Source organism: Drosophila mauritiana, chromosome 3R (assembly GCF_004382145.1).
Source record: "Drosophila mauritiana strain mau12 chromosome 3R, ASM438214v1, whole genome shotgun sequence".
In the NCBI taxonomy this organism is placed as follows: domain Eukaryota; kingdom Metazoa; phylum Arthropoda; class Insecta; order Diptera; family Drosophilidae; genus Drosophila; species Drosophila mauritiana.
In genome coordinates this window covers 13,882,848-13,907,870 of record NC_046670.1, presented here as the reverse complement: position 1 = coordinate 13,907,870, position 25,023 = coordinate 13,882,848, and the positions used below count along the sequence as shown (strand labels likewise).

At 46.3% G+C, this 25,023-nt stretch overlaps 9 protein-coding genes across 13 annotated transcripts; 7 read left to right on the top strand and 2 right to left on the bottom strand.

Annotated features, from left to right (window-relative positions):
* The first annotated feature begins 781 nt into the window (after positions 1-781).
* LOC117144218 (xanthine dehydrogenase) lies at positions 782-6,267 on the top strand. The gene is made up of 4 exons (XM_033309272.1): positions 782-1,054; positions 1,874-4,474; positions 4,727-6,040; positions 6,116-6,267. Exons 1-4 carry the CDS (start codon positions 1,013-1,015, stop codon positions 6,164-6,166), a joined length of 4,008 nt encoding a protein of 1,335 aa, XP_033165163.1. The 5' UTR covers positions 782-1,012; the 3' UTR covers positions 6,167-6,267.
* Positions 6,268-6,583: 316 nt separating this feature from the next.
* Positions 6,584-8,370, top strand: LOC117144923 (serine protease snake). Of its 2 annotated transcripts, XM_033310373.1 has the most exons (7): positions 6,601-6,716; positions 6,769-7,019; positions 7,073-7,245; positions 7,377-7,519; positions 7,599-7,834; positions 7,899-8,056; positions 8,120-8,370. In XM_033310373.1, exons 1-7 carry the CDS (start codon positions 6,655-6,657, stop codon positions 8,291-8,293), a joined length of 1,197 nt encoding a protein of 398 aa, XP_033166264.1. In that variant the 5' UTR covers positions 6,601-6,654; the 3' UTR covers positions 8,294-8,370. The 2 variants fall into 2 exon arrangements, with proteins under 2 accessions (XP_033166265.1, XP_033166264.1); XM_033310374.1 differs by lacking the exons at positions 7,899-8,056; positions 8,120-8,370 and having other exon boundaries at positions 6,584-6,716; positions 7,377-7,515; positions 7,599-7,711.
* Positions 8,341-10,965, bottom strand: LOC117144921 (serine protease snake). Of its 2 annotated transcripts, none has more exons than XM_033310370.1 (5): positions 10,911-10,965; positions 9,786-9,923; positions 9,341-9,721; positions 9,023-9,284; positions 8,341-8,967 (listed from the first exon to the last, which is right to left on the bottom strand). In XM_033310370.1, exons 2-5 carry the CDS (start codon positions 9,862-9,864, stop codon positions 8,382-8,384), a joined length of 1,308 nt encoding a protein of 435 aa, XP_033166261.1. In that variant the 5' UTR covers positions 9,865-9,923; positions 10,911-10,965; the 3' UTR covers positions 8,341-8,381. The 2 variants fall into 2 exon arrangements, with proteins under 2 accessions (XP_033166261.1, XP_033166262.1); XM_033310371.1 differs by having other exon boundaries at positions 8,837-8,967; positions 9,027-9,284; positions 10,911-10,964.
* LOC117144922 (serine protease snake) lies at positions 10,246-12,199 on the top strand. Its single transcript, XM_033310372.1, has 6 exons — positions 10,246-10,419; positions 10,501-10,813; positions 11,057-11,166; positions 11,394-11,811; positions 11,864-11,993; positions 12,055-12,199. Exons 1-6 carry the CDS (start codon positions 10,274-10,276, stop codon positions 12,138-12,140), a joined length of 1,203 nt encoding a protein of 400 aa, XP_033166263.1. The 5' UTR covers positions 10,246-10,273; the 3' UTR covers positions 12,141-12,199.
* A 133-nt stretch (positions 12,200-12,332) lies between these two features.
* On the top strand, positions 12,333-12,657 carry LOC117143337 (small lysine-rich protein 1). Its single transcript, XM_033307998.1, has 2 exons — positions 12,333-12,524; positions 12,589-12,657. The coding sequence occupies exons 1-2, from the start codon at positions 12,333-12,335 to the stop codon at positions 12,655-12,657; spliced, it is 261 nt and encodes an 86-aa protein (XP_033163889.1).
* Positions 12,658-12,880: 223 nt separating this feature from the next.
* LOC117143333 (heat shock 70 kDa protein cognate 2) lies at positions 12,881-15,430 on the top strand. Of its 2 annotated transcripts, none has more exons than XM_033307993.1 (2): positions 12,881-13,253; positions 13,629-15,429. In XM_033307993.1, exons 1-2 carry the CDS (start codon positions 13,080-13,082, stop codon positions 15,354-15,356), a joined length of 1,902 nt encoding a protein of 633 aa, XP_033163884.1. In that variant the 5' UTR covers positions 12,881-13,079; the 3' UTR covers positions 15,357-15,429. The 2 variants fall into 2 exon arrangements, with proteins under 2 accessions (XP_033163884.1, XP_033163885.1); XM_033307994.1 differs by having other exon boundaries at positions 13,236-13,317; positions 13,629-15,430.
* Positions 15,431-15,780: 350 nt separating this feature from the next.
* Positions 15,781-17,339, top strand: LOC117143336. 2 transcript variants are annotated; one of them, XM_033307996.1, is made up of 5 exons: positions 15,781-15,969; positions 16,053-16,307; positions 16,361-16,693; positions 16,745-17,070; positions 17,135-17,339. In XM_033307996.1, the coding sequence occupies exons 1-5, from the start codon at positions 15,814-15,816 to the stop codon at positions 17,226-17,228; spliced, it is 1,164 nt and encodes a 387-aa protein (XP_033163887.1). In that variant the 5' UTR covers positions 15,781-15,813; the 3' UTR covers positions 17,229-17,339. The 2 variants fall into 2 exon arrangements, with proteins under 2 accessions (XP_033163887.1, XP_033163888.1); XM_033307997.1 differs by having other exon boundaries at positions 15,785-15,974; positions 17,135-17,338.
* Positions 17,340-17,475: 136 nt separating this feature from the next.
* Positions 17,476-19,575, bottom strand: LOC117143334 (methanethiol oxidase). Its single transcript, XM_033307995.1, has 6 exons — positions 19,467-19,575; positions 19,193-19,356; positions 18,530-18,999; positions 17,977-18,469; positions 17,790-17,915; positions 17,476-17,720 (listed from the first exon to the last, which is right to left on the bottom strand). Exons 1-6 carry the CDS (start codon positions 19,477-19,479, stop codon positions 17,526-17,528), a joined length of 1,461 nt encoding a protein of 486 aa, XP_033163886.1. The 5' UTR covers positions 19,480-19,575; the 3' UTR covers positions 17,476-17,525.
* A 718-nt stretch (positions 19,576-20,293) lies between these two features.
* Positions 20,294-24,754, top strand: LOC117143442 (DNA damage-binding protein 1). The gene is made up of 7 exons (XM_033308150.1): positions 20,294-20,512; positions 20,672-21,083; positions 21,259-22,183; positions 22,249-22,600; positions 22,665-23,859; positions 23,916-24,312; positions 24,375-24,754. The coding sequence occupies exons 1-7, from the start codon at positions 20,452-20,454 to the stop codon at positions 24,453-24,455; spliced, it is 3,423 nt and encodes a 1,140-aa protein (XP_033164041.1). The 5' UTR covers positions 20,294-20,451; the 3' UTR covers positions 24,456-24,754.
* The last annotated feature ends 269 nt before the right edge of the window (positions 24,755-25,023 follow it).

Here is a 25,023-nt window from a genome sequence, read left to right as displayed (position 1 = left end):
TTTACTTTTGAAGAACATTGAACCTATTTTAACGACCTTTTAACTTCTTAATAGTTTTTTTTACAAATACATAAAAGCAATATTTTACACTCTAGGGTTATTTAATGCACCGTTTGCAAAACAAGAATAAGTTTTTACAACTTTAGAGAGTCATTTCACAAAAATAAAATGAAAGGGTTGGAAAGTATCTTAAAGTAAGTTTATTTTTCAACAAATAAACTATTAGTGAAAAAACTATGACTATTGAAAAAATAGATCTTGGTTTTCAAAGCAAGTTCCAGTTAATATTCTGAAAAATAATTGCATTTCATGTACGTTTCTCTGAAATACCCCTATTTCGATATTATTTATAGATCTATATATGCAATATAGCTAGGAAGGTATATATAGATTTATATATTTGCTTATTATTCGCCTAGTTTGAGAAAACGTGTAAGTGTATCCACTTGTAAACTTTAAGATACAGATAAATCACTTCACTATGCCGAAGTCTTGGTGTTTTTTGAGACCGAAGGACAAACTACAAAATTATCTTAATTCTCGAGATAGAAAAGCTGCAGTTCCCATGCTGAATAGTGATCAGCACGGTTTTATCTGACAGATTGCTCTTCTACCTGACCACACCGATCTCGGAAGAGTATCTGCTTAATCCGAGTTAGCTGATCGTGGAACTGCTGGCCTTTTCCACGCACATGTAGGCGATCCTGCATTCGTCGGTCACTCGTCTTATCTCACAAAAATAAAAGTCGGCGTTTGGATGGATTGCTCGGCTGTTGGCACATTCATTACGTTTTCGTTGACGGCGCGAGGCGGTTGTGTTGTTTTTTAATCGGCGGGCACATGAGGTTGTCGGTTCTCTAATTTTGAAAAAAAAACTTGTTTTCGCTTTACATTCGAAGAACGCACCTCCCCATATATGTAAACGAGTCGTAATTGCAGGCTAACACTTATATAGGCATTGGTACTCAGATACAGCGAGATACCGTGGGCTACAGATACATAGCACTTCACGATGTCGAACTCGGTTTTGGTGTTTTTCGTGAATGGAAAGAAGGTACCTAAAGATACTCGGATGCCTCGCGTGTCATTCCTTAAAGTTAGCCCACTCCTATATCGATTTTCCTTTATTGTTTTATTGCCCTAATTTAATAATTGTTTAACTGGCACTCGTTGGAATTTGCCTTCTTGCTCAATTGAATGTGTCGAATGTATATAGCATTTGCTGGGCATATAGTGATAACAATTGACCCCCATGTGGAGCCTCGTTGTTTGCTGGTGGCCCCTTATCGCCCGATCAAGATGGTGCATTTGCCAATCGCGCTGGGAAGCAGTGCTCCTCGGATTGGGTGAGCTGGGATCGTCATGGGCATTTGTGTGTCTGCCAGATAGCCAGGCCCTCTAATCCGCACATTCCGACCGGCTGCGCCGTGTTTACAATCCAGTGAGCTCGACTGGATTATTCAGATAAAGCTGGCCATATTTAGCATCTGGTGTTGGTGGAGTGCAATTAGAGTTCTTTACTTTGTGCTCACAGCGTTCGCACAAGTGAAGTAAATATTAATAAATAACCTGTTGCTCGTGCGCCCGGCATTTGATAGTGATAGATAGCAATCTCTGTTTGCTCAGGGTTGGCGGAGCAGATAACACTTTCGCTGTTTTAAGTTTAAACAAAGTCACAGTTTTGACGAACAATTGCTTTAAACCATATAAACCTATAATTATAGCAATTATAATGGGTTAAGTAAGCACAGAACTAAAAGATACAAGATACAAGATACAAATTTTTCAATTTAAGGATTAATGGTTTTAGATACTTTTCGGAAATTAAGTTCATTATCTTCATTTTCTTATATCTATGCATTTCTTATTCCAGGTGACCGAAGTGTCTCCAGATCCGGAGTGCACGCTGCTCACATTCCTGCGCGAAAAGCTGCGGCTGTGCGGAACGAAGTTGGGATGTGCGGAGGGCGGATGCGGCGCCTGCACCGTGATGGTGTCCCGCCTGGACCGACGGGCCAACAAGATACGTCACCTGGCGGTCAACGCCTGCCTGACGCCAGTCTGCGCCATGCATGGATGTGCAGTGACCACGGTGGAGGGCATCGGGAGCACCAAAACGCGACTGCATCCGGTGCAGGAGCGACTGGCCAAGGCGCACGGATCCCAGTGCGGCTTCTGCACGCCGGGCATTGTGATGTCCATGTACGCACTTCTGCGGAACGCCGAGCAACCCTCTATGCGAGACTTGGAGGTGGCATTCCAGGGTAACCTGTGCCGCTGCACCGGCTATCGACCCATCCTCGAGGGCTACAAGACGTTCACCAAGGAGTTTGCCTGCGGAATGGGCGAGAAGTGCTGCAAGGTTAGTGGGAAGGGATGCGGAACCGATTCGGAGACCGATGACAAGCTCTTCGAGCGCAGCGAGTTCCAGCCCTTGGATCCCAGCCAGGAACCCATCTTCCCACCGGAACTTCAGCTGAGTGACGCCTTCGATTCGCAGAGTTTGATCTTTAGCTCGGGTAGGGTAACCTGGTATCGTCCCACCAATCTGGAGGAGCTGCTTCAGCTGAAGGCCAAGCATCCGGCTGCCAAGCTGGTCGTGGGCAACACGGAAGTGGGCGTTGAGGTCAAGTTCAAGCACTTCCTCTACCCGCACCTCATCAATCCCACCCAAGTGAAGGAGCTTCTGGAGATCAAAGAGACTCAGGATGGCATTTACTTCGGTGCAGCTGTAAGCTTGATGGAGATCGATGCGCTTCTGCGGCAGAGAATTGAGCAGCTGCCGGAATCGGAGACCAGATTATTCCAGTGCACCGTGGATATGCTTCACTACTTTGCCGGCAAGCAGATCCGTAATGTCGCCTGTTTGGGAGGAAACATCATGACCGGTAGTCCCATTTCCGATATGAACCCTGTGCTCTCGGCAGCAGGATCTCAACTGGAGGTGGCCAGTTTTGTTGATGGAAAGCTCCAAAAGAGATCAGTTCACATGGGAACTGGCTTCTTCACTGGCTATCGCAGGAATGTTATCGAAGCTCACGAGGTGCTGCTGGGCATCCACTTCCGGAAGACCACTCCGGACCAGTATATAGTTGCCTTCAAGCAGGCCAGGAGGAGGGATGATGACATAGCCATCGTGAATGCCGCCATAAACGTTCGCTTTGTGGAAAAATCCAACATTGTGGCGGAGATTTCGATGGCCTTCGGTGGAATGGCACCAACTACAGTGCTGGCTCCTCGAACTTCCCAACTCATGGTTGGGCAGGAGTGGAGCCACCAGCTCGTGGAGCGCGTGGCGGAGAGCTTGTGCACGGAGCTGCCATTGGCTGCCTCTGCTCCCGGTGGCATGATCGCCTATCGTCGAGCTCTGGTGGTGAGCTTGTTCTTCAAGGCCTATCTGGCCATTTCCCTGAAGCTGAGCAAGTCCGGGATCACATCTTCCGATGCTCTGCCCCCGGAGGAGCGTAGTGGTGCCCAGACATTCCACACACCAGTACTCAAAAGTGCCCAGCTCTTCGAGCGCGTCTGCAGCGATCAACCCATCTGTGATCCTATTGGAAGACCCAAAGTTCATGCGGCTGCTTTGAAACAGGCCACCGGTGAAGCTATCTACACAGATGACATTCCCCGCATGGATGGTGAAGTGTATCTGGCCTTTGTCCTTAGTACCAAGCCACGTGCCAAGATCACTAAGCTGGATGCCAGTGAAGCACTGGCCCTGGACGGAGTGCATCAGTTCTTTTGCTACAAGGACTTGACGGAGCACGAGAACGAAGTGGGACCCGTCTTTCATGATGAGCATGTCTTTGCCGCTGGAGAAGTGCATTGCTATGGTCAGATAGTGGGCGCCATAGCTGCCGATAATAAGGCGTTGGCCCAAAGAGCCGCTCGGCTGGTGAAAGTGGAGTACGAGGAGCTGAGCCCGGTTATCGTGACCATAGAGCAGGCCATCGAGCACAAGTCCTATTTCCCGGACTACCCTCGATTCGTGACCAAGGGCAATGTGGAGGAGGCTTTAGCCCAGGCGGATCACACTTTCGAGGGCACCTGCCGAATGGGCGGCCAGGAGCACTTCTATCTGGAGACTCATGCGGCATTGGCGGTTCCTCGTGATAGCGATGAGCTGGAGCTCTTTTGCTCCACGCAACATCCCTCGGAGGTGCAGAAACTAGTGGCCCATGTCACCGCACTTCCAGCCCACCGTGTCGTCTGTCGTGCCAAGCGCTTGGGAGGCGGTTTCGGTGGCAAGGAGTCCAGAGGCATCTCCGTGGCCCTACCCGTTGCCCTGGCCTCCTATCGTATGGGTCGTCCAGTGCGCTGCATGTTGGATCGCGACGAGGACATGCTCATCACCGGCACAAGGCATCCGTTCCTCTTCAAATACAAAGTGGGCTTCACCAAGGAGGGATTAATCACTGCCTGCGACATCGAGTGCTACAACAATGCCGGTTGGTCCATGGATCTGTCATTTTCGGTAAGAGTAATGGGTTTATGGAAAATCCATATGTAGGATTCCTTATGCGTACCATGTTTGCTTAAATATCCATGTGTTGTTTTTTCCATGGAACATCTGGTTAGTGTGGGAATTTCTAGGATCTTGAGAAAATTCTAAAAATGTATAAATTGAATCAGAAAAACAAGCACTATGATTATATTGACATAAACACTTATAAATAATAATCTAAAAATTCTTAAAAATTATCTTATATATATAAATTATGTTTAGGTTCTGGAGCGCGCCATGTTCCACTTTGAGAATTGCTACAGGATTCCCAACGTTCGCGTGGGTGGATGGGTCTGCAAAACGAACCTGCCGTCGAATACAGCCTTCCGTGGATTTGGAGGACCACAGGGCATGTACGCTGGTGAGCACATCATCCGGGATGTGGCCCGGATAGTGGGTCGCGATGTGGTGGATGTGATGCGGCTGAACTTCTACAAGACAGGAGACTACACACATTACCACCAGCAGCTGGAGCACTTCCCCATCGAGCGGTGTCTGGAGGATTGCTTGAAGCAGTCAAGATACGAAGAGAAGCGGCAGGAGATAGCTCTATTCAATCGGGAGAACCGCTGGCGGAAGCGTGGCATGGCGGTGGTGCCCACCAAGTATGGAATAGCATTTGGTGTGATGCACTTGAACCAAGCGGGTTCGCTGATCAACATCTACGGTGATGGATCCGTGTTGCTTTCGCACGGAGGAGTTGAGATCGGACAAGGTCTGAATACGAAGATGATTCAGTGCGCCGCCAGGGCTCTGGGTATTCCTCAGGAACTGATTCACATTTCGGAAACGGCCACGGATAAAGTACCCAACACTTCACCCACGGCGGCGAGTGTGGGATCCGATCTGAACGGAATGGCCGTACTGGATGCATGTGAGAAGTTGAACAAAAGACTGGGGCCCATCAAGGAGGCACTGCCTGGAGGCACCTGGAAGGAGTGGATTAACAAGGCTTATTTCGATCGAGTCAGCCTCTCGGCCACAGGATTCTATGCCATGCCCGGGATTGGATATCACCCGGAAACGAATCCCAATGCCCGCACCTATAGCTACTACACGAATGGCGTGGGAGTCACGGTGGTAGAGATCGATTGCCTGACTGGCGACCATCAGGTGCTCAGCACAGACATAGTCATGGACATCGGTTCTAGCCTGAATCCGGCTATTGACATTGGTCAGATCGAGGGAGCATTCATGCAGGGCTATGGACTGTTTACTTTGGAGGAACTCATGTACTCACCACAAGGCATGCTCTACTCCAGAGGTCCGGGCATGTATAAGCTGCCAGGATTTGCCGACATTCCCGGGGAGTTCAATGTCAGCCTACTGACCGGTGCCCCCAATCCTCGGGCAGTCTACTCCTCCAAGGCAGTGGGTGAACCTCCGCTCTTCATTGGGTCATCTGCATTCTTTGCCATCAAGGAGGCCATTGCAGCTGCTCGCGAGGATCAGGGCTTGAGTGGTGACTTCCCACTGGAGGCGCCTTCCACCTCGGCACGCATTAGAATTGCTTGCCAGGATAAGTTCACTGAACTGGTAGGTGATCCTTGAAATTGGTTAAGAATTTTAAAGTTACTTTTATAAACAAATTTTATATTTATTTAATTATAGCTTGAAATACCCGAACCAGGATCATTTACCCCATGGAACATTGTGCCTTAGAATTGTTTCTATTGTTTAAACCAAGCTGCTTATGCATTTAAAATGACGATTTTATTTGTTAATTTTTTTATATATACATAGTGAATTAAATGTTTTAAAAATAATTGAGTCTTTTAATGTATAAACTAAACTGGAAAGCTGCTTAAACATAATAGCTTACAGCCAGTCATCTATTATTTAAACAGTAAAAAATAAATTCATTGGTTACTTTTTTTTGTTGAACCTATTATTCAATTAATATCGTGTGCTAATGCTTTTTGATTTTCAATTGAAAATTCTTAGTCACTATTTATTTTGAGCACATTGATGAAAGTTGAGCAAGTTTTCCGATGAATTGAAATATGAGTTCCGATTTCGGCGCTTCTGCTACCCGAAATTATAAGCTCAATCAAAAGAAGCTTCGTATGGAACTCAGTTTATGAGACGAGACGAGATCTTCGCGAGCATCTCAGTCGGCAATCTGACGTCGTAGAGCTCGGACATCCGAGATGGGATCGCTATCTTTTGGATACAGTTTGCTTCTAGAGTTCGTCTTAATTTCGGCGTCATCGTTCGTATCGGCAGAACAATTGTTGCTATCACTACAACCATTATTACACTAGATATGCACAGAATGCGCCTTGGAACGCAGTAGCTCCATCGTATCTATCGATTGACATCTACGGAAATTGCCAAGCCCACGATCGTCCGCTGATTGGGAAATGTGTGCGGTACGTGGATTGCATCAGTGCCATGCAGGCAGTGCCCCGGGTGACACCACTACTCTGTCCGTCCTCGTGGCCCAATCAGCTGGTTTGCTGTCCACACGGCGGATACTTGATACCACCGCCCAGCATCTCCAAGAGCGAACAAGGTGCGTATGAAAGGAACTCAGAGCATCCAGAACTTATGTATATCGTTTGCCAGCCTGTGCCAATGCCTATCCAAGAGCTCACCACAAGCACCGTCGACGCCGTCGGAATACGAACCCTAAACTGGATCAAGTGGAACTAGTTGAGCCAATTGTACAAAAGCGCAATCAGAGCCAGAATTTGCTGGTGGGCGGCAGACTCACCCAGGAGAACGAGCATCCCTATATGGTGAGTTATAAGTACTTAGGAAAACAGTCCAATAGTTCATCTTAATCCATGTTGTTTGGTTTTTGAAATGTACAAAATTAGCTATCGGATATTGTAAGCCATTAAGATAAATACATTCGATTTGATTACAGTGCGCCCTCGGTTGGCCGTCCCGCACAAACAGATGGATTCATGAGCACGGTTCCAGCAAGCGGCGGTACATGTTCAACTGTGGCTGCGCCATGATTGCGCCTCGGTTCGCCATAACGGCAGCCCACTGTGCCAGCGTCGGTGGGTAAGCAAAAAAAAAAAATGAAAAACAAAACAAAACACTCGAAATGCTAATGGGTTAAAAATATCTTGAATTCGAGCAGGGAACCCCCGTCGGTGGCGTTGATTGGTGGCGTTGAGCTGAACAGCGGTCGCGGGCAATTGATTGAGATCAAGCGGATTAGCCAGCATCCGCACTTCGATGCGGAGACCCTTACCAATGACCTGGCGGTGGTCAAGTTGGCCAGGAGATCCCACATGCCAGTGGCCTGCCTGTGGAACCAGGAATCCCTGCCCGAGAGACCGCTCACTGCCCTGGGCTATGGACAAACCAAGTTCGGTTAGTGCCCACTTCATCCGGATTTAGATTATTTGTGTAACTTAAATCATTGATTACCTAACAGCTGGCCCACACTCCAATAATCTACTGCAAATCATGCTTTACCACCTGAACTTCCAACAATGCCAGAGGTACTTGCAAAACTATGACAAACTGGCCAATGGCCTGGGATCGGGTCAGATGTGCGCGGGAGACTACTCCGGCCGTATGGACACCTGCCAGGTGAGTCAAAAGTTTTAGAAATATTTTATGTTTTATTTGACTGGTGGTCTTCAATTTCATCAGGGCGATTCCGGAGGACCCTTGTTGCTCCACCAACACATGCGCCATCATCACCAAACGATTCCCTATGTGGTGGGAATAACCTCCTTTGGAGGAGCCTGTGCATCCGGCCAGCCTGGAGTTTATGTGCGAATAGCGCACTACATTCCATGGATAGAACAACAAGTGTGGCCTTGATTCTTTACATCTTACATCTAAAGCAAAAGAAAAAGTAGAAATTTCGAATATTTAAAAAGGCATATTTAATAAATAAAATAAAATGAAACTAGTGCTGCTTGAAGGCAATCTTCTCAATCCAATCCAGGTAGCTATATAGCCTGGTGTAAACTCCTGGGGCATTGGGAGCCGCACAGAATTTTCCGAACGAGGTGATGCCCACCACGAAGGCCACGCAGTTGTATTCCGGCAGCAGGGCATGAATGGGACCGCCGGAGTCACCCTGGCAGGTGTCCCTGCCGCCTGGCAAATATCCCGCACAAAACTGACCCTCGATTATTCCCCTGGGCAGACGTCGCTCCTTGCGATAGATCTGCTTGCAGGTCATCTGCGGGACTACGTCCAGGTCCACCTGGCGCAGGGCATTCGACTTGGCGCCCAGGAACTCGGTGCGTCCCCAACCGGCGGCCACCACAGTGGGTATCTGGAGCTCCGGCAGTTGCCACAGGCAAGCAGGACGCACATGCTCCGAGAACTTGGCCCTTCTGGTCAGCTTGAGCAGGGCAATATCGTGGTAATATGCCGAGGATCTGTACTTCGGATGCAGCACGATGATGAGGATCTTGATGTCCTGCTGGGTCGCGCTGGTCTCGTTCAACTGGCGAGCGCCCAAGCGAACCATGTCCGGTGGTTTGCTAATGGAAGAAATAATATGGATATAGTTGTGTCTTCAAGGATCGTGTAACTTACCTACCAGAGGTGGCACAGTGGGCAGCGGTCAGGACATACAGTTCGCTAACCAGGGCGCCTCCACAGCCCCACTTTATATCCTGATCCTTGGAGCCACTGCCCTGCGTCCATCCCAAGGCGGCCATGTGGGGGAAGAGTCCGTGCCGAGTGGGTGTTCCACCGACTATCAGCGGAACACTGGGCACGCACTGCTTCCCAGAGAATGTGCGTCCGGTGTCCGCCAAGTGGAGCCTTCTGGCAGCAGCATTGTACTCCTGGCACTCTGGAAAGGATTATCTTTAGGATGCAAACTCTTCCGATCCTTCAAAGTGTACCTACTGGTGGCACTTATGCGCTGAGCCAGCACATGCTTGTCCGCCAATGGACAACAGATGACAGGGACATTGTTGCGATGGGTGCAGATGTCGATGCGAGTGCCATGCACCCGATACTCCCGGATGACGTGAAGGCACTGGTAGGCCAGGATGCAGTATCCACTCCGGCCATCGAAGCTCCGCCGACAGAAGGCACCCTCGTGCAGTCCTTCCGAAACCGAAGTTCGAACCTCGGCATCGTCGCCGAACTTCAGATAGCTTTCCTCATCTTCGTCGACCTGGTCATCTACGTCCTCGCCAATGGTGGCCAACGGCTGCTCTTTCCAAACTTCGGGAATTGTGTACTTGGTGGTCTGGTAGTTGATTATTTCAAGGGCATCGAGAGCTGTGGGTTTAATTAATACAATATAATGGGCACCAATAATATATACGGGTGATTCACTACTTACCCTCAAGATTTGGAGTCTGCAGGATTAAGTGCAAGCATGTCAATTGAAGATGCACGATTAGGGACCAAAGTATTATCATTCTATTGGTGAGTTCTGGGTTTTCATTATTTACTCTCTTTCAAACATTTCAAAAAGAAGCTGCAATAGATAATGAAAATAGGTACTTAAAGACTTTGTTTATATTTTTCAAATTAAACTATTAAACCCAGAAGAATTCTTTTTTAATGATGACAATGGACAGAGTATTTCGATTAGCTTCAATATTCGCACCACCACTGTGCCCAAAACAAACCCTTGCCTGTCTTGGTGGATTTTTTGTTTAATGTATTTTTATTAATTAATGCGGGCGCTCAATTATAAATTCGGCTGAATTTCAATAAAACCGTTTGCCAGCGCCGCTGCGTTTCGATTCCGCGTAGTGTGGAATCCACTGTGGATTGGAAGATCCCAGTCGGATTAAATCGGTCAATCGAGCAAGACCTATTCAGATGGCGGATTGGAAGATATCTTGGGGCTGCATCGCACTCTGTGTGCTCCTGTGCGTATTCCGCGTGTGCGGACAGTGGGAGTTTACCGCCCAGTATCCGGAACCGTATCCCAATCCAAATCCGAATCCAGTGCCGGATCCAACCAGGTGGGATTTCAACAACTACAATAGCTACGGTTACAACGGTCAGTGGGCGCCGGGCTACTTTAATGACTACGGCTATTATAGACCGCCGCCGCCACCAAATCCTCCGCCATGTGGAAGACCACCGCCTGGACCTCCACCGCCGGGCCCGCCTCCACCTGGTCCTCCGCCCGGTTGCCCTGGAGGTCCGCCTCCGCAACGACAATGGGGCAATGGCCCCAGGCAGTGGGAACCACGTCGTCCGCCCCCCAATCACCATCGCAACTTCCACAACATCTTCCTGAACACCGAAAGCAAAGTGGATGGGGAGAACTACAACAAGACCGCGGAGACGGAGGATTTGCACGACGACTTCAATGGCCGATCCATTGTGGCACCTGGACAGTACCCGCACATGGTTAGTACTGATTAAATAAAGGTGCAGTCCAAACAAAACAAAAATCGTAGATCAACGAAAGCCAAAAAATAAATAAATAAATAAAATCCAACGAAACCGGAATGGGGGAAACGCCAAAGTACCGCCGTTCGCAACACAAACACGACTAAATCGCCGATTGCCGACATCCAAATCGAAGTCCACCATATCATATCGGCTAACAGTTAATTGGGTACGACTAATCCGCTCTTTACCCGATCTTAGGCCGCTCTGGGATTCCGGAACGAGAACCACGAGATCGACTACAAATGCGGAGGAAGCCTCATCAGCGAAGACTTCGTGCTCACAGCTGCTCATTGCCTGATTACTCATGGGTGAGCTTTTTGTGGATAAGAACTTATGGAGAATTTGGGAGAGTATAGCTTTCTTATCTATAAACTATCTTATGATAAGTTATGATAAGTTCCAAGACTCCTTCAATTACATATACCCCTTAAAATAAAAATTTAATAGGTATTTACTTTAATTTTTCCTTTTAACAACATAATATATCAGATCATTCAGAACAGTATTTACAATATCAGGATTATTTTCCTTATAGCACCTCGCCCGACATCGTGAAAATCGGAGACATTAAGCTGAAGGAGTGGGAGGACAACGTGGCGCCCCAAAGACGACGTGTTGCCAAGATCTATCTGCACCCACTGTACAATGCGAGTCTCAACTACCATGACATCGGGCTCATCCAGCTGAATCGTCCGGTGGAATACACCTGGTTTGTGAGGCCAGTTCGCCTGTGGCCCATGAACGACATTCCATACGGCAAGCTGCACACCATGGGCTATGGCTCGACGGGATTCGCCCAGCCGCAGACGAACATACTCACGGAACTGGATCTCTCGGTGGTGCCCATTGAGCAGTGTAACTCCAGTCTGCCCGCCGACGAAGGTTCTCCACACGGATTACTCACAAGTCAGATATGCGCCCATGACTATGAGAAAAATCGCGATACTTGCCAGGTGAGGAGCATAATTGATATATTATATAAGATATAATATTATTATTTAAAAGGGCGATTCTGGAGGACCGCTTCAACTGAACTTGGAACGTCGACGTCGAAGGCACAGAAGTCGTAGACACTATCGCTACTACCTGGTGGGCATCACTTCGTATGGAGCCTATTGTCGCAGTGAACTTCCTGGTAACTCACATTCAAAATATACAAAATAAATAATACTTTTATAAATTCATTCATTTTACAGGTGTTTATACGCGTGTTTCATCCTATATCGATTGGATAGCATCTATAGTGTGGCCTAATTATTATAGCGAATTTAGTAATCAATAAAAAACAGTCTGTAAAATGTTACAAACAAAATGTTATAAAAAAAAGAAATTTAAATTAAAGCATAGCAAAAAGTACTTTATTTAGTTCTGTTTTTAAGTTTTTGTATGAAATGCTATTGTTGCTAAGCACCGCTGAGTGCACAAATGGTTTATTTAATCAATAATTTTTGTTTGATGTGCCAAAAAGTTAATAATGGTAGGGAAGAGCAAAAAGAAGCGCAATAGCAAGGATTCTACATCCAGTAATGCAGGAAGTGGCGAAGGCGAGGAGAAGAAGAAGAAAGAGGGCGGCAAGAAGAAAGGGGGCGTGGGAAAGTCCATTGGTTGCGACATTTTCAATGACGCCGCCATGGAAAACGCCTACTATGTCTGCCATAATGTTCAGGTAAGTCATTACTTACAGTACATAATTTATAAAAAATTTAAAAAAAATGTGTAATTTATTTTAGGACGTTCTGAAGTCAAGAGGATTTGCTTGGCCGGATGGCCAAAAGAAGAAAAAGAAGGGAAAGCGCTAAGATGGCTAAAACCAAACCCTTTTTAATAAGTAAAATATTTTTAGTTATTTCATAAAATATTCCTGCAATTAAGCTTATAGTGTTAATGATGGTGTACTTCCCCCTTGGCCTGGAAAATCGAGAGCAACGCGCTCATATTTATTTTTATGAATCCAAAACAAGACATCATCGATCGAAAAACCGAACAATTCCAAAAACGCAGGCTGCCCCAAGTAAAGTGTCAGTGGCAAACGCTTCTAGAACAAACACACACTTTTCGATTTTTCGGCGTGTGAATAATATAGGAAACCAAAATTGTATTCGTTGCTGCACCATATAAATAGGTGCAACAATCGCGCTTTTTTCAGTTCCAAATCAGCACGAGTAGCTGAAACATTGCAAATTTTGGATATTCAGCAGAAGGCGTTTAGTAACCTGGTAAAATGGGTAAAATTCCGGCCATCGGCATCGACTTGGGCACCACCTACTCCTGCGTGGGTGTTTGGCAGAACAGCAAGGTGGAGATCATAGCCAACGATCAGGGAAACCGCACCACGCCCTCCTATGTGGCATTCAACGAGACGGAGCGCCTGATTGGCGATCCGGCCAAGAACCAAGTGAGTCATGGTCCACCATCTCGATTGTCCAAATACGCGGATTGTCTATCTTCAATATGGCCAGGTGCGAATGGCGAGTGTTTTAATTGGAATCATATAAGGTACACAAATAATTGTGGGAATATATATATGCACTGGGAAAGATCGATCTCTGAGATACATTCACTTGGAAAAGTATCTTAATTCCTCACGAATGAGAAACATAGTGCAATAAACTTCTATTTATTTACTAAAGTTTTTAAAGCAAAAATGATACATGGTGTTTCATCAAAATAGATTTTTATTAATAGGTAGTATTATTAAAAAAATTCTATAGAATAAGTATAACCCTTTATAATATTCAAAGTCATTAATATGTAATGACATTATTCGCAGGTGGCCATGAATGCGAAGAACACGGTCTTCGATGCCAAGCGGTTGATTGGACGGAAGTTCGACGACAAGAAGATTCAGGAGGACCTGAAGCTCTGGCCCTTCAAGGTCATCAACGAGAAGGGAAAGCCCAAGATCGAGGTGGAGTTCAAGGGCGAACGGAAGCGATTTGCGCCCGAGGAGATCAGTTCGATGGTGCTGACCAAGATGCGCGAGATCGCCGAGGTCTATCTGGGTGGCAAGGTGAAGGACGCGGTGGTCACAGTGCCGGCCTACTTCAATGATAGCCAGCGACAGGCGACCAAGGATGCGGGCTCCATTGCTGGACTGAATGTGCTGAGGATCATCAATGAGCCCACTGCGGCAGCTCTGGCCTATGGATTGGATAAGAACCTCAAGGGGGAGCGCAATGTGCTCATCTTCGACTTGGGCGGCGGCACCTTCGACGTCTCCGTGCTGAGCATCGATGAGGGTTCCCTGTTCGAGGTGAAGGCCACGGCCGGCGATACCCATTTGGGTGGCGAGGACTTCGACAACCGGCTGGTCAATCATTTTGCCGAGGAATTCAAGCGGAAGCACAAGTCGGACATTAAGGGAAATGCCAGGGCGTTGAGACGCCTGAGAACGGCTTGTGAACGGGCGAAGAGGACGTTGTCCTCCAGCACGGAGGCATCCTTGGAGATTGATGCCCTGCACGAGGGCATTGACTTTTACTCGAAGATTTCGAGGGCGCGTTTCGAGGAACTGAACATGGACCTCTTCCGGTCCACCATGCAGCCGGTGGAGCGGGCACTGAGCGATGCCAAGATGGACAAGAAGGCCATTCATGATGTGGTTCTGGTGGGCGGCTCCACGCGTATTCCCAAGATTCAGAAACTACTGCAAGATCTGTTCGGTGGCAAGCAGCTGAATCTCTCCATCAATCCCGACGAGGCGGTGGCTTATGGAGCCGCCGTACAGGCTGCCATTCTCACCGGCGTGGGCAGCTCACAGATCCAGGACCTGCTCCTCGTGGACGTGGCTCCTCTTTCGCTGGGCATCGAAACCGCTGGCGGCGTGATGACCAACTTGGTGGAGCGCAATGCCCGCATTCCCTGCAAGCAGCAGCAGATCTTCACCACCTACACTGACAATCAGGATGCGGTGACCATTCAGGTGTACGAGGGCGAGCGGGCCATGACCAAGGATAACAATCTACTGGGCACCTTTAACCTCACCGGCATTCCGCCAGCTCCTCGAGGAGTGCCCCAGATCGAGGTGGCCTTCGACTTGAATGCGGATGGCATCCTGAATGTGAACGCCAAGGACAACAGCACTGGGAAGAGCGAAAAGATCACCATTACCAATGACAAGGGCAGACTTTCCAAGGCGGAGATCGATCGCATGCTCTCGGAGGCGGAGAAGTACAAGGTGGAGGACGATCGCCAGAGGGAGCGGGTTCAGTCCAAGAACAATCTCGAGGCATACATCTACGCATGTCGCCAGGCCGTCGACGACGCTCCATCCGGCGTTCTTTCCGAAACCGAACGCTCCAAGGTGCGCGACAAGTGCTCCTCCGAGACATCCTGGCTGGACAAGAACACGCTGGCCGAGAAGGAGGAGTTCGAGAGTCACCTGAAAGAGTGCCAGCGCATCTGCACTCCAATAATGTCGAAAATCCATGGCGGCAACAAGGGCAAATCATCGATGGGCAAGGGTTCCCATCCCACAGTGGAGGAGGTGGATGGATAGGACGACCCACTGACCTAAATTATTAAGTCATTGTTTGATTAATATTATTTACAAAATAAAGTAGACTTTCACTTTAAATTCATTTTGGTGACTTGCTCATCTGGCGGAGCTGCAACCAGGTTCTCCATCCAGAAACTCTTTTGATTCATTCTAAATCCAGGTATGAGCTTCTTTTCCTGCTGCTCCATTTGGTCAAGAGCACCATGCTCGACTAGTGAGTCCAACTGATTTTCCGGGTACCTAAAGTAATGCTTTTCTATTTTCCAAAAGCAAACGGAACGCTCGACTGCAATGAATTGATTAAATGTTATGCATACCGCTTAAAAATACGTTTCCAATGTTTTGCATATTAACCCTTTTGATCCCATGGGCAAGCTTTGAACAGTCGGGTTCTCTGGATACCCATCCATTCGTTTACGGACATGAGCGATCAGTAACAACCGAATATCGTCGCGTTATGGTCGCACCGAGCAAACTCCTGGAGCCGCCCCTGAATCGGGTGCACTGCGCCATCCTGCACAGCCTGCCGGGCCAGAGTTGCACGAAGGCCTTCCTGTGGAATCTCTACCGCAACCATGTGTCCAGTGGGAAGTACTATTCACCCTTGTTGCTGGTCTGGTAGTAAATTGTTATTAAAAACAAATACAAATTAAGTAAACCTACTAGTATATATAATTCTAATGTATTTTCTTGCAGTTACCCTTGGTAATGAATTGGAGAAAGGTGTCCAGGAAAATGGTGCTTTCTGTGGCCAAAAACTATGCTCAATCCGCCAGTTTTGCTGCCTGGATAAATGCCATTACCTTCTACTTGATGTGCATGGGAAGGCGTCTCAATGCTCGATTTGTATTCATATTTATACCATTTCTGCCCTGCTGGATTGCCTCGCAGTTGAGTTGGTTGATGCCTCCTCAGGTGCTTCACTTCTTCGTGACTGGCATAACACCAGCGGTAAGTATACCCTGTAATCCCAGGAAGAACTATACAATCGAACATATTTTCAGGCAATGGAAAGCCTGATGAGATATTCCAACTTCGGCTTGGTACATTCACCCATGGCACAGACTCTTATGTTCATGATATCCTCGGTGATAGTCTTGCATTACCAGCAGACTCGAAAGTACTCTGGTTTCTGGTTCATACGACCAGCTTCTCTGCCCGAGGATAACGAAGATCGGACGATTCTGAAGCAAGTGCAGCAGGGTATCAGGGAGTTGAGATCATACCTGGGCATTGGACTGGCAATGGATCTGCTCAATCCCTTGATGAAGCGAAACATAAAACTCTGGCGACCCAAGATGACAAGTTTCTTGGCGGGCTACATAGGATTGTTTAAGGTGAGTCTATGCAGAAGTACAAAACTTAACTAAATATACGTTATTTTTTAGGTGGTCCAATTACTTTCTTTCAAAAGATTGAGCGTAAATCAAGCCAATGCTCTGGCTTCCTTTATAAGTGGGTCATCGTTTGCTCTTCTACCAAATCGTCTCACTTTCATGTGTTTCGCCGTTGTAACTGCCATCCAGGTGATTTGGAGCCAGGTGTGCAATGCTAAAGATGAAAAGGATTCGGTGCTATCTGCAGTGCGAAAGATTCCCTGGGCTAGACTGCTGATACCCTGTAGTCTGGCATATCTGGTGCACATTTTCTTCTACCACCAAAGGCATCTCAATGAGGTGGCTAGGAGTTTCATAAACTGCACATGTGATAACAAGTTAGTAAATCTCATTAAAATATATATAAATATATAGGGCTTTATATAAATTATTTAATTGCAGTGGCCAACGATTGTTGAATCTGATAGGTCTTCCCAGTGTCAATGCGATACTAGAAGCTGTGGATAAGACACCCAAAACTTCCTTTTGGTTTTAATTATATTGATATATAAAAATCATAAACATTTTCAGAATGAAATTATATATGACCGTTAATCATCAAATCATTTGCCCACCATATTACGCTTTAAACGATGCGCATAAATTATTTTTAGCAAATCATAAACGTGTTTTTAATGTGGTAAACATATTAGCTAATGGCGATATCCGTGACTAGAGACGATAGAGATATCTCCTATTTTTGGGGCAGCAGAGAATGGAGATGTCTCCAAAATAATAAAAAATACTTTAAAAAGAATGAGTTTATTATATCTCTACAAAAATCATATCAAGATTACGCATCATTAGCCAGCCAAATGTCCGAGGTGCAATCACCGCCAGGATAACGCATTTCATGGGGCAAACTGGGACCATAGGGTTCATTGGCGAAGTCCACCAAGAAGTCCTCATTGAGGGACATTCCTCCATTCACAGTGTCCACATTAATCAGGACTATATGACCGCCTTGCGAAACCATTTTGGGATAGAACTAAAAAGATTGTGGGAGTAAATTATATTAAAATATATATATATAGAGTGATCCTGGTTAAGATCTTACCTGCTTATCCCATGGCGAATACAAAGATGAGGAGACATACAAGCGCTTGCCATCGAGGGATAGCTGCATCATTTGGGGACCTCCCTCCAAGCGACGTCCCTTCACGTAACGAGCTGCAGGTCTCTCCTGAAAATGAAAAAAGTCCTGGTTATAGTACGAGTTATATAGCAATACCGCAACTGTGTACCTTCAGTTCCTTATCCTCCTTAACAATCACATTTGGCAAATCACTGCATATGGCACCGCCAAGGAAAAGCTGGCCAGTCAGCTTGGGATTCTCGGGATCGGTGATGTCATATTGTCGCACATCGCCATGTCGCCAGCAGTTGACATATAGAAATCGGTCGTCCAGCGAGATGATAATGTCCGAAATCATGCCACCCATATCTTCAGCTACTCCACTGCCGGTGTCGACCAGTTTGCCGGGTATGTCTATTACCTTCTTGGCTTCAAATTCGTCGGAATCTGATTTCTTCTTGAAGTGGAACACCTTGGCATTGAGGGCACATCCCACGAATCCCTCGGCCTTCTTGGGATTGTGCAGGAATCGAATCTCCAGGGGCGTTATGCCATCCGATCCCAGGTCGATGGTCTGGTAGAGAGTCTGCGTGGACCATTTGTAGAAGTTGAGACGACAGCCGTACTGCGACATATCCTCCAGGTCAACGTTCTTCCAGCCTCTAAATAAAAGGATTGAAAATGATTATTATAAAGTATTTCGTGGTTATATTGAGACTAACCGTCGCCATTTATTGGGAGCTCCCCATTCCGAAGAAACCATGACATCGAAATATGGCTGATACCAGAAATCGTATCCGCACAATGCCTTCTTATCGCCCTTGGTCCAAGTACCGATGCAATTGAAGTCCGAATCGAAGAGGATAAAGTCACCCTTGGCATATCCCTCTGCATCGCCCATCACGGATATCATGATGTTCCCATTGGCCAAACAGTGTGTGGTATGCGGAGCCGTGACATTGTGGCTCTTCAGCACACCACCATCAATGGTCTTGACAATCTCCGGCTTTCGTGGATCCGTGACCACATCGAGTATGTATATAAAGTCGGAATTTAGGGACGGCAATACCAGCCTATCTCTTTTTGGTACCGTCTTGGAGCTTTCGTCCACATAGTAACAACTAGAGCAGGCATTCCAGCCAGAATGATGCAGTTCATCACCCTTGCGATTTGTAAACGTACGGTGGACTATCTGCAAAATGATGTTAATTATGTTGTAAATAAGTTTACCAATTTTAAATACTAATATGCGTATTGGATGTATACGTACATCTCCAAAACGATAGCTAATTGAAATATAATTGGTATAAAATCCAATTGTTCTAATTATAAAGTACATAAAGTTGTTCGAATGATCGAATAGTGTAGATACCTGATTTATTTACCTGACAGTAGGTGGGGCTCTCGGGATCCACGTCGACTGTGGACAGATAATCGCCGTGCGGCTCATCCAAGTTGGGCTGAACGGTGACCGTGTAGAGGAGCTTCTCCCGGGGACCACTCCTCATGGCGTCCAGTGGGGTTGCATAACCCGGTCCTCGGCAACAGGCTTTGGAAAAACAATTCAATTATCAAAATTGCTCGGGATTGTCTTTATCAAAGATTCAGGGCATGTGTTTGCAGTACAAAGTGTACATATACGTCTCTTGTTTTTCTTACTTTTGTTGGACATCGCTTGGCGGTTGTTGTGGGTCGAAGAACAGCGGCAAACTGAATATCAAACGATGTTGAGCGGGAGCTTTATATATTGGGGCCCTCTCGGAGACACTTTTCTTTATACTCTCTTAAAGCATTTACTAAAGAGAACCGGTTCGGCCGGCTTTCTTATCACTAATACAGGTAAGGTCAGGTCAGTATTGTGTTTAGATTAGTTTTAGCTTGTTTTCGTGGATTTATTGATTAAAAGAACATATAATGATAAAAGCAAAAAACAAAAAAAAAAACAACGCCCCTAGAGATAAGGCGCATTGCTGATAATGCTTCACAATTTGTTTACTTAAATTAAGCTCATTTATATTTTAGACATTTTCTCTTTTCTTCCTTATTTATTTTTAATTAGTATATTATATTTAATTATACGTATCCAAAACAAGAATTTATTAACAATGATAAATAATAAATAAATATTTAATAAATTGTGAGTATAGTGGTGATAAAAGCACTGACTACAAAAGCTATTTTCAAACGTTTCCAGCTTAACCGCAATTTGAAGGCGTCCCAAAGTTGCAAAGAAACGATATCGATTATTCTTGCCAACAGAGAGAGATGGGGCAACATAACACATATCGGTATTAAGTATTTTTTTTTTTGGTTTATTTGATGACTGTAATTGATCTTCCAGACTTTTATGGAAATCTTAAGTGTGTCGTTTGCTTGTACAATGATCAGAGCTAGCTTATAAAATCCACGTGCTCTCTGCATTATCATTTATATTGAAGATAAATGGAATACATGAAAAGTATTTTTTCCTGAACCGGACGGTATTAGTTGTTAACAGTTGAGCGGTCACTCTAAAGGTCAGAAAACATTTTAGCGCGTTAAAAAGTCAACCAAAAGCGATTTTTATCCTCGTGGCGGCTGACTAGTCCGAAGTTGAAGAGCTCTATTGAATCAAGGATAACCTGATCCTGGACAGTTTGCAGTCATGTCGCATCACTACGTGGTGACGGCGCAAAAGCCGACGGCGGTTGTTGCCTGCCTAACAGGTAAGAACAAGAGCGTGTGAAAGAGAGGGAAACGGAGGGTCTCCCTATGCGGTCTCCCCGGCGAAAACAGAAAACAAGCATGTTTGCCGGTCGCCGCATTATACAAGCCCATGGAGTAGATTTGTTTGCTAAGCACCGGCTTCTTTGATATGTCCTTAGGTAACTTCACCTCGCCCACGGATCTCAATCTGATCATTGCCCGAAACAATCAGGTGGAAATCGATCTGGTCACGCCGGAGGGACTGCGTCCCCTAAAAGAGATCAACATCAATGGCACCATTGCCGTGATGCGCCACTTCCGACCGCCCGACAGCAACAAGGATTTGCTCTTCATTCTGACGCGACGCTACAACGTCATGATCCTCGAGGCCCGTATGGTCAACGACGTCATTACGGTGGTGACCAAGGCCAACGGCAATGTGTCCGATTCGGTGGGCATTCCCTCGGAAGGAGGAGTTATTGCGGCCATCGATCCCAAGGCTAGGGTCATCGGAATGTGCCTTTACCAGGGGCTGTTCACCATCATTCCGATGGACAAGGATGCAAGCGAGCTGAAAGCTACAAATCTTAGGTAATTCCGTTGTATTGTATAGTAGTTTTACCCAAATACGAGTGAGCATGACATCGGCGCCTATTCATGTTTTATCCGTTTTTGTATTTTTAATGAATCGTTTTCTTTTACTAGTAAATGTTTTATGATTGAGTCTATATTAAGCTCCAAAATAATGTATCCCTTCTCCCTTCAGAATGGATGAGCTGAACGTGTACGATGTTGAGTTTCTGCACGGCTGCTTGAATCCCACAGTTATTGTGATCCACAAGGACAATGATGGCAGGCACGTAAAGTCGCACGAGATTAATCTGAGGGATAAGGAGTTTATGAAAATCGCGTGGAAGCAGGACAACGTGGAAACAGAGGCCACAATGCTGATCCCGGTGCCGTCGCCAATCGGTGGTGTTATCGTCATCGGTCGGGAATCGATTGTGTACCATGACGGAAGCAACTATCACGCTGTGGCGCCGCTCACTTTTCGCCAAAGCACCATCAACTGTTACGCCCGTGTGAGTAGCAATGGATTGCGCTATTTGCTGGGCAACATGGATGGTCAGCTGTATATGCTGTTCCTTGGGACCGCTGAAACGAGCAAGGGAGTGACTGTGAAGGACATCAAAGTGGAGCAACTAGGCGAGATCTCTATACCAGAGTGCATTACATACTTAGACAATGGTTTCCTCTACATTGGAGCTCGTCATGGAGACTCGCAGTTGGTGCGCTTGAATTCGGAGGCCATCGACGGGTCATATGTCGTGCCTGTAGAGAATTTCACCAATCTAGCTCCCATTCTGGACATTGCTGTGGTGGATCTGGATCGCCAAGGACAGGGCCAGATCATCACATGCTCGGGAAGCTTTAAGGATGGATCTCTACGCATAATTCGCATTGGAATTGGCATTCAGGAGCATGCCTGCATCGATCTCCCCGGCATTAAGGGCATGTGGTCTCTAAAGGTGGGAGTCGATGAGAGTCCGTATGAGAACACTTTGGTGCTGGCTTTCGTGGGACACACAAGGATTCTCACGCTCTCCGGTGAAGAGGTGGAAGAAACCGAGATTCCCGGATTTGCCAGCGATCTTCAGACGTTCCTTTGCTCAAATGTGGATTATGATCAGGTGGGTTGCCATAAAAATCCTACTATCCAGAATCATTTTAATTAATTATTTACCTTCTACTTCAGTTAATTCAAGTTACTTCGGATAGCGTTCGCTTGGTTAGCAGTGCCACTAAAGCCCTCGTGGCCGAATGGCGTCCTACTGGCGATCGTTCCATCGGTGTTGTGTCCTGCAACACTACCCAGATTTTGGTTGCCTCCGCATGCGACATATTCTACATAGTTATTGAAGATGGAAACCTTCGCGAGCAGTCCCGCAGGACATTGGCATATGAGGTAGCCTGTTTGGACATCACTCCCTTGGATGAGACTCAAAAGAAGTCGGATTTGGTGGCCGTGGGCCTATGGACAGATATATCTGCTGTTATCCTGTCGCTGCCTGATCTTGAGACCATCTACACCGAAAAACTAAGCGGAGGTAAGCAGAAAAAAACGTTGACCAGCTATGTATAACTATAAATCAATGTGTTTATATTTTGCAGAAATCATTCCCCGCTCCATTCTGATGACCACCTTTGAGGGAATCCATTATCTGCTTTGCGCTTTGGGCGACGGTTCCATGTATTACTTTATCATGGACCAAACCACTGGCCAACTGACGGACAAGAAGAAAGTCACTCTCGGTACACAACCAACCACGCTGCGCACCTTCCGGTCCTTATCTACCACTAATGTGTTTGCCTGCTCGGATCGTCCCACGGTGATTTACTCGTCGAACCACAAGTTGGTGTTCTCTAACGTAAATCTGAAGGAGGTCAACCACATGTGCTCCTTAAATGCTCAGGCGTATCCAGATAGTTTGGCGCTGGCCAACAAGAACGCTGTTATTTTGGGCACTATTGATGAGATTCAGAAGCTGCATATTCGAACAGTGCCTCTGGGGGAGGGACCACGCAGAATTGCTTACCAAGAGTCGTCGCAAACTTTTGCTGTGTCCACCCTGCGTATTGATGTCCATGGAAGAGGCGGAGCTAAGCCACTTCGCAATAGTGCCTCTACACAGGCCCAAAACATAACGTGTAGCTCGAATTTCCTACCCAAACCGGGTGGTGGTAATTCCACGGCAGCAAATGCGGAAGTTGGTCAAGAGATCGATGTACACAATCTACTGGTCATCGATCAAAACACGTTCGAAGTTCTGCACGCCCACCAATTCGTTTCACCCGAAACTATATCCTCCCTAATGTCCGCCAAGCTGGGCGATGATCCCAATACTTACTATGTGGTGGCCACATCACTGGTAATTCCAGAAGAACCGGAGCCGAAGGTGGGAAGGATTATCATCTTCCACTATAACGAGAACAAGCTTACCCAAGTGGCCGAGACCAAGGTGGATGGAACTTGCTATGCCCTGGTTGAGTTCAATGGCAAAGTCCTGGCAGGAATCGGTAGTTTTGTCCGTCTATACGAGTGGACCAATGAGAAGGAGTTGCGCATGGAGTGTAACATTCAAAATATGATTGCTGCTTTGTATCTGAAGGCCAAGGGCGATTTTATATTGGTTGGAGATCTGATGCGCTCCATCACGCTGCTGCAGCACAAGCAGATGGAGGGAATCTTTGTCGAGATCGCCCGCGACTGCGAACCCAAGTGGATGCGAGCTGTGGAGATCCTCGACGATGATACGTTCCTAGGCTCCGAGACAAATGGAAATCTGTTCGTGTGCCAGAAGGATAGGTAAGTGAAATAGGCTTCTTGAAATCAAGACACAAATTCACATCAAATCTTTTCAGTGCTGCAACCACTGATGAGGAGCGTCAGTTGCTACCGGAATTGGCGCGTTTCCATCTGGGCGATACGGTGAACGTTTTCCGTCACGGATCTCTGGTGATGCAGAACGTTGGTGAGCGAACTACGCCAATCAATGGGTGTGTTCTGTACGGAACATGCAACGGAGCCATTGGCATTGTAACCCAGATACCGCAGGACTTCTATGACTTCCTGCACGGCCTGGAGGAGCGGCTGAAGAAAATAATCAAGTCGGTGGGCAAGATTGAGCATACGTACTACCGCAATTTCCAAATCAACACCAAAGTGGAACCCAGCGAGGGATTCATAGATGGAGATCTAATTGAGAGCTTTTTGGACTTGAGTCGCGACAAGATGCGTGATGCCGTTCAAGGATTGGAGGTGAGCTTAATTGCGATTGACCACTAGGAGCTGATTATAACCGTCATACGTTTGAATTCCAGTTGACACTGAATGGCGAACGAAAGAGTGCGGATGTGGAAGATGTCATAAAGATCGTCGAGGACCTTACGCGCATGCATTGAGGTCCTTCGGTGGTTTGTATATAAGTATTGGAGAAGGAACTGTCTCACCGCGGACTATCTGTTTGTACATGAAACTTCGATACCATGTATCCCGCTTAACCACGTAAATATACACTCGAATGCTGCTTCGACTGTCGGATAACAAGACGTTTCTCGAGTTCCTCGTTTGTGTTTGCTCGTAAAAAAAAATTGACAATGTAGCAAAAAAGAAAAAACTGTTTTAAGTGCGCCTCATGCGCTCTTTCAAAGTTGCGCCAGTCACGCATTAATTTAATAAAAAAAAAAATTAAATGGAAAAATAACGTTGAAATTTTAGGGGTTTTCCGGTTTCCAATTGGATATTGTTGCCAGTTTTCTTACAACAAAGTATTTAGCATACTTTTGGGATAATCAATAAATTTTATTTTTTTTACCAGATCAATTGCTTTGTTTTTGTAATTCTAAACTTTGTTATATTTGCGTTAATTTTCAGAATTTAAAGCTGTTAACTTTCTTCTTCTTAGAATTCTATAAGCTGTTTTAGGATTGTGTTAACTTAAATGAGTTCTAAAAATGCAGGTAAGTGCAC

Coding starts and splice junctions, on each gene's coding strand:
- LOC117143442 (XM_033308150.1), top strand. CDS start 20,452: ATGTCGCATCACTACGTGGTGACGGCGCAAAAGCCGACGGCGGTTGTT. Junction 23,860..23,915: donor TTCGTGTGCCAGAAGGATAG/GTAAGTGAAATA, acceptor AAATCTTTTCAG/TGCTGCAACCACTGATGAGG. Junction 24,313..24,374: donor ATGCCGTTCAAGGATTGGAG/GTGAGCTTAATT, acceptor TTTGAATTCCAG/TTGACACTGAATGGCGAACG.
- LOC117143334 (XM_033307995.1), bottom strand. Junction 19,000..19,192: donor AGAGCCCCACCTACTGTCAG/GTAAATAAATCA, acceptor ATCATTTTGCAG/ATAGTCCACCGTACGTTTAC. Junction 17,721..17,789: donor ATTCGCCATGGGATAAGCAG/GTAAGATCTTAA, acceptor CAATCTTTTTAG/TTCTATCCCAAAATGGTTTC.
- LOC117144923 (XM_033310373.1), top strand. CDS start 6,655: ATGGGATCGCTATCTTTTGGATACAGTTTGCTTCTAGAGTTCGTCTTA. Junction 7,246..7,376: donor AGAACGAGCATCCCTATATG/GTGAGTTATAAG, acceptor ATTTGATTACAG/TGCGCCCTCGGTTGGCCGTC. Junction 8,057..8,119: donor GCCGTATGGACACCTGCCAG/GTGAGTCAAAAG, acceptor CAATTTCATCAG/GGCGATTCCGGAGGACCCTT.
- LOC117144218 (XM_033309272.1), top strand. CDS start 1,013: ATGTCGAACTCGGTTTTGGTGTTTTTCGTGAATGGAAAGAAG. Junction 1,055..1,873: donor TTTTCGTGAATGGAAAGAAG/GTACCTAAAGAT, acceptor TTCTTATTCCAG/GTGACCGAAGTGTCTCCAGA. Junction 6,041..6,115: donor AGGATAAGTTCACTGAACTG/GTAGGTGATCCT, acceptor ATTTAATTATAG/CTTGAAATACCCGAACCAGG.
- LOC117143336 (XM_033307996.1), top strand. CDS start 15,814: ATGGTCGCACCGAGCAAACTCCTGGAGCCGCCCCTGAATCGGGTGCAC. Junction 16,308..16,360: donor TGACTGGCATAACACCAGCG/GTAAGTATACCC, acceptor ACATATTTTCAG/GCAATGGAAAGCCTGATGAG. Junction 16,694..16,744: donor GCTACATAGGATTGTTTAAG/GTGAGTCTATGC, acceptor GTTATTTTTTAG/GTGGTCCAATTACTTTCTTT.
- LOC117143337 (XM_033307998.1), top strand. CDS start 12,333: ATGGTAGGGAAGAGCAAAAAGAAGCGCAATAGCAAGGATTCTACATCC. Junction 12,525..12,588: donor ATGTCTGCCATAATGTTCAG/GTAAGTCATTAC, acceptor AATTTATTTTAG/GACGTTCTGAAGTCAAGAGG.
- LOC117144921 (XM_033310370.1), bottom strand. CDS start 9,864: ATGATAATACTTTGGTCCCTAATCGTGCATCTTCAATTGACATGCTTG. Junction 9,722..9,785: donor GCAGACTCCAAATCTTGAGG/GTAAGTAGTGAA, acceptor TTAAACCCACAG/CTCTCGATGCCCTTGAAATA. Junction 9,285..9,340: donor TCAGCGCATAAGTGCCACCA/GTAGGTACACTT, acceptor AATCCTTTCCAG/AGTGCCAGGAGTACAATGCT.
- LOC117144922 (XM_033310372.1), top strand. CDS start 10,274: ATGGCGGATTGGAAGATATCTTGGGGCTGCATCGCACTCTGTGTGCTC. Junction 10,814..11,056: donor CTGGACAGTACCCGCACATG/GTTAGTACTGAT, acceptor ACCCGATCTTAG/GCCGCTCTGGGATTCCGGAA. Junction 11,812..11,863: donor AAAATCGCGATACTTGCCAG/GTGAGGAGCATA, acceptor ATTATTTAAAAG/GGCGATTCTGGAGGACCGCT.
- LOC117143333 (XM_033307993.1), top strand. CDS start 13,080: ATGGGTAAAATTCCGGCCATCGGCATCGACTTGGGCACCACCTACTCC. Junction 13,254..13,628: donor GCGATCCGGCCAAGAACCAA/GTGAGTCATGGT, acceptor CATTATTCGCAG/GTGGCCATGAATGCGAAGAA.